At 62.0% G+C, this 4763-nt stretch overlaps 1 protein-coding gene across 3 annotated transcripts in view; it reads right to left on the bottom strand.

Moving 5' to 3' along the window:
- Positions 1-4763, bottom strand: part of RCC1 (regulator of chromosome condensation 1) — a 9144-nt gene that overhangs the window by 1559 nt on the left and 2822 nt on the right. The window contains exons 1-9 of one of the 3 annotated variants that reach the window (XM_027661186.1): positions 4362-4376; positions 3456-3533; positions 3167-3354; positions 2594-2773; positions 2412-2508; positions 1755-1877; positions 1437-1592; positions 1013-1132; positions 471-623 (exon numbers count right to left, since the gene is read on the bottom strand). In XM_027661186.1, coding sequence (XP_027516987.1) covers positions 471-623; positions 1013-1132; positions 1437-1592; positions 1755-1877; positions 2412-2508; positions 2594-2773; positions 3167-3354; positions 3456-3525 — 1087 coding nt within the window. In that variant the 5' untranslated portion in view covers positions 3526-3533; positions 4362-4376. Of the gene's footprint in view, positions 1-470; positions 624-1012; positions 1133-1436; positions 1593-1754; positions 1878-2411; positions 2509-2593; positions 2774-3166; positions 3355-3455; positions 3534-4171; positions 4259-4361; positions 4377-4763 lie in introns of those variants that run through there. The other 2 variants (XM_027661185.1, XM_027661184.1) reach the window with 2 other exon arrangements.

The following is a 4763-nucleotide window of genomic DNA, read 5'->3' as shown; positions in this document are numbered from 1 at the left end:
CCAAACCAACAGGAACCCAGCACCCAAACCCAGGGGGACCCAGCACCTCAGGCAGGGGGTTTCCTGTGTGCCAGAAACACAGACAAGGAGGAAGAGGAGCCTCAAACAGATGTTCCATCATGCAGCCAATTGGGAGAAATTACTCCTTTTGGGAAGAAAACCAAAGCCACGGCCCCCTCCAAACCATCATTCCCACAGACACTGTGCACAGGCAGGTGCAGCACCAGAGCACAGGGCTCTGGCAGCAGTGGAGTCAGAGAAGGGACTGGCAGGCCAACAAGCCCCTCCTGGTAAACACCCTGTTGCCACGGGCACACAAACATATCTGAGCAGCCACCGCCCAGTTGCCCACAGGAGACCAGCACCAGGACCTGGCTGCAGTCCCAACCCACTTGGCAGCGTGTGTGGGGCTGGATGGGTGCAGGGGGGGTGGGATGGAGGGGTGAGGGGCACTCCCAGCCCCCACTCACCGTCACTGCTGACGGCGTATCCGACGGACGCTCCGCAGGCCACCGAGATGATCCTGGGGAGCTCTGGGATCACCGTGGGTGTGCTCTTCTCCTCTGCCCCCGTCCCCAGGCCCAGCCGGCCGTACTCTGCCCTGCCCAGGCTGTAGGCTTTACCTGGAGCACAAGGGACACACGGGACAGGTGACCTGAGGGGGGCAGAAGCTGCAGCAGGACACAGCCAGGCCCTCTCTCGCCAGGTGTGACTCCTGAAGGAGCATCACTCCTCCCTGCCACACCCCAGAACCCAATCAGGAGGGGCAGGGTGGGACAGAGACACTTGAGCTCCCCCAAAACCAATACGGTGGGTGGGTGGGCACAAGAGCAGAGCACACAGGTGACTCCAGGTTCCTCCCTGCCCTTTGCTGCAACCTCACACCATCCTTCTTGCCTTGAATACCTGGAGGGCTCCAGCACATCACCCTCACCCCAACACCTCCCTGGCCAGGACGAGGGCCACGGGAGTCCCCCTTGTCCTGCTCAGCGTGATTCCCAGTGCCACTCACCCTCGGAGTCGACGCAGACCGTGTGGTGCTGCCCACCAGAGAACCCGACCCAGGACTTGGTGGAGTTCTTGAAGCAGGTGAGGTTCTGCGGGGAGAAGCAGGGCTCGGTGTCCTGGGTCCCTGCGGGGTGGGACGCACAAACCCGGCCGGATCAGGGCCACGGGCACACACAGCCCAGGCCAGGCTCCCCCTCTGAGCCACCCACCCTGGGGCTCACCCCCCAGACACCAACACAGCAACCCCCCTCCTGAGCCCCCTGATCAAATTTCTGCTCAAACCTGTCGGTTGCAGGGGCTGGGATCTAACCCAGAGCTATGTGGGGTGATCCCCCCACCCCAATTTCCAGCTCCGGTGTGTCCCTAGTGTCTAGGATTTGGGGCACCCAGGGCAGCATGGGACTGGCAGGAGATCTGGAGGGACTCACCCAGCTGGTGGTAGTTGGAGAGGCCAAATCCATAGATGTGTCCCTCCTGTGTGACAGCAAAAGTGAAATAGGCCCCACAAAAGGTGTCCTGGAAGCGCATTTTGGTTCTTCTCCCTTTGCCTCTGACAGGGACGAGCTGGGGGACCAGCAGCCTCTCTGGGGACAGGAGACAAGGTGTTACACAAGGATTATTCCCTGAATCTAAGGACCCAGCTCACTGCATTCAGGTCACTGATTACACACAAGCACCAGGGACTGGGTCCCTTTGCTCCTCTGGAAAGGCCAATGGATGCAGCTCAAAGAACCAAAGCCACTCACGCAGCCCTTTCCGTCCTCCTCGGTTGGCAAAGAGCGCTGGCACCCTGCCCAGCTGGCCCTGCTCGCCACAGCCACACGTGAACAGGTCACCATCCACCGTCAGCATCACCAGGTGGTCATTCCCTGGGAGAGGAGGGAAGGAGGAGTCATGGAGAAGTGTTCAGCAAGCCCCAGAGGCTGGATCCCACGGGCAAACCCCAGCTTGCTAAAACTCAGAGGAGTGTTTATTGCACCTCGACACCACTCGTGGCACAGCTTAAACCCCCAGGACTTCCCTCTTCCTGATCCCAGGAAACTTCAAAGTAGTTTCTCTGGGAAGGTTTAAGGGCACAGGTGCCCCCCAAACTCCCCCATGCTCTGGACAAGCTCCATGGCTGCTCAGCTCAGCTTCCCCAGGCTTCACAGAAGGCGAGCGCCGTGACCTTGAGGTTGCGGTCAAGGCATTTTACAGCAGACTGGGTCAAATATTAACTTCATATGTTAATCTGTGGGGGGCAAAACCATCTGTTTGGGCTCAAAGACACACAAGAGAAGAGCAAGCACAGCCTTGCACCAGGCTTGGAGCAGCCAAGAGAGTGGAAAAGGTCACGGACCTTCTGGACCTTCACTTTCCCCCGAGGGTTGCAACACCCTCGTGCACCCTCCCCCAGGGCTCACCTGAGGCTATTTTAACAACGGGGGCATCCAGCTGGAGCAGCAAAGGAGTGGAGCTTGTCTTCATGGGCTCCAGCAGGCCAATCACCCCGTTGTTATCCTGGGTGGAGAGACAGACACAGGGACGTGAGTCACCAGAGCAGCTGCCAAAATGGGAGCTGCCAGCGCCCCAGGGAGCAGCGTACCCGGAAGGAGCCCCACACGAAGACCCTGCCGTCCTCGGTCAGTGCAGCCGTGTGACTGTCCCCTGCTGACACCTGCACCACCTTCTCCTGCAGCTCCACTGGCCCCGGGGAGGTCTCAGACCCTTCCTCCGAGGTGTCGCGCCCCAGGGCACCTTCGTCGTTGCAGCCAAAGGTGTAGATCTGCAGATGGAGAGCGAGGGGTCGGGATGGGGCAGGGACACCTTCCACTGTCCCAGGTTGCTCCAAGCCCCATACAACCTGGCCTTGGGGCAAACTGTGCCAGGGCCTCCCCACCCTCACAGGGAACAATTTCTTCCCAATATCCAATCTAAACCCACTCTCTGTCAGTGTGAAGCCATTCCCCCTTGTCCTCTTTCTCTTGTCCAAAGTCCCTCTCCAGCTCTCTTCAGCTACTCCCTCTGACACCCTAAAATTTCACGGTCCACGTGAGACCACACTCACCCCAGAGCTGCAACAAGACACGAGCAGAGCAGTGCCCAATCCACCCCCCCCCCAGCCCAGAACATCCCCTGGGGCTCGGGGGGAAGCTCAGCCCCCCTGCAGTGCACCCACCTTGCCCGTCTGGCCCAGGCACACCGTGTGCATCCCTCCAGCCTCCACCTGCACCACCATCTCCGGCAGCGTCACCAGGGCCGGCTTCTTCCTCTCCATGATGTCCTCGCCCAGGCCCAGCTGGCCCACGTTGCCCTGGCCCAGGGTCAGCACCAGCCCCGGCTGCGTGCGGTGCGACGGGTGGCTGACTGCAGGGAGAGAGAACATGTAGGGGTTAGGGGTACAGCCTTCCTGGCAAAGTTCATTCCTGGGGAAAGGGGAGGGGAAAACCCCCCGGGGTTTTCCTTACCTTTAATTTTCTTCCTCTCCAGAGGCTCCTCCTCCGGTGCCGGGTTCTTGGCAGTGCGTTTCCCCGGCATGGTGGGACCTAAAGGTCACAAACAGGGGTCACCCACAGGGCCAGTGGTGTTTGGGGTGCCCCCTCCTGCCCTAAAAGCCACCTGAGGGGCTGGGGAATGAGCTGGGCTTTGAGAATCGATCCCTGCTCCCGTTCTGGGAGAATGGAGGGTTGTTCCCTGCAGGTTTGGTCTACACTCCCTATCCTCACTCTTGTCAGGTCCAGGAAGGCAGGGAGGGAAAGGGAAAGGTGGAGGGGAAGGAGAAAGGGAAGGGAAAGGGAAGATCGAAGGGGAAAGGAGGAAATGAACGGGGAAGGGAAGAGAAAGTGAAAGGGAAGGGGAAAGGAGAAAGAGAAGGGAAAAGGAAAGGGGAAACAAAAGGGAAAACGAAGGGGAAAGGAAGAAGGGAAGAGAAAGGAAGTGGAAAGGGAAGAGGAAAGAAGAAAGGGGGAAGAGAAGGGGAAAGGGAAAAGGAAAGGATAACGGGAAGGGAAAAGGAGAGGGAAAAGGGAGGCGAGGAGGAGCCAGAGGCAGCAGCACCCCGCGAGCTCCCCCTCACCCTAGCCAAGCCGCGTCCATGTCCGTGTCCCTCTCTCCCGTCCCGACCCCCGACCCCCCCCATCCCAGCCCCTTCCCGCCATTCGAATTCCCCGCGCCGCCGCCTCACGTGGGGTCGCGCAGGCCTCGGCCGGGCCCAGCCTCTCCTCGCGCGGGTCGCCGCTGTCCCTTCGAGCCGCCCGGCTGCGCCGAGGCCGGCTCGGTGCCCTCCGTCCCCGCCGTGCCCGTGTGCCCATCCCAGCCCGCCCGTTCCCGTTCCCGCTCCCGTTCCCGGCCCGGCGCCGCTCCCGCTCCCTCACCGCGCCGCCGGCCGACCTGCGCATGCGCCAGCGCCGTGTGCCGCGGGAGCCGCGCACGGCAGCGCCCCCTGCCGGCCGGCGGGCACCGGGCAGGGACAAACCACCCGGGGGGGACAGAGGGACCGACAGTGGGGACACAAGGACGGGGGGGGGACAGAGGGACAGGCGGGGGGACAGAGGGACCGACAGTGGGGACACAGGGACAGGCGGGGGGACAGAGGGACAGGCGAGGGGACAGAGGGACCGACAGTGGGGACACAAGGACGGGGGGGGACGACAGAGGGACAGGCGGGGGGACAGAGGGACCGACAGTGGGGACAGGGACGGGGGGGGGGACAGAGGGACCGACAGTGGGGACACAAGGACAGGCGGGGGGACAGGGTAGAGGGGACAGGGCAGAAG

The sequence above is a fragment of the Corapipo altera genome, unplaced genomic scaffold (assembly GCF_003945725.1).
Source record: "Corapipo altera isolate COAL_440 unplaced genomic scaffold, ASM394572v1 201, whole genome shotgun sequence".
NCBI classification, from domain to species: domain Eukaryota; kingdom Metazoa; phylum Chordata; class Aves; order Passeriformes; family Pipridae; genus Corapipo; species Corapipo altera.
The sequence above is the reverse complement of the archived record's forward strand: the minus strand, read 5'-3'. Positions and strand labels throughout refer to the sequence as shown.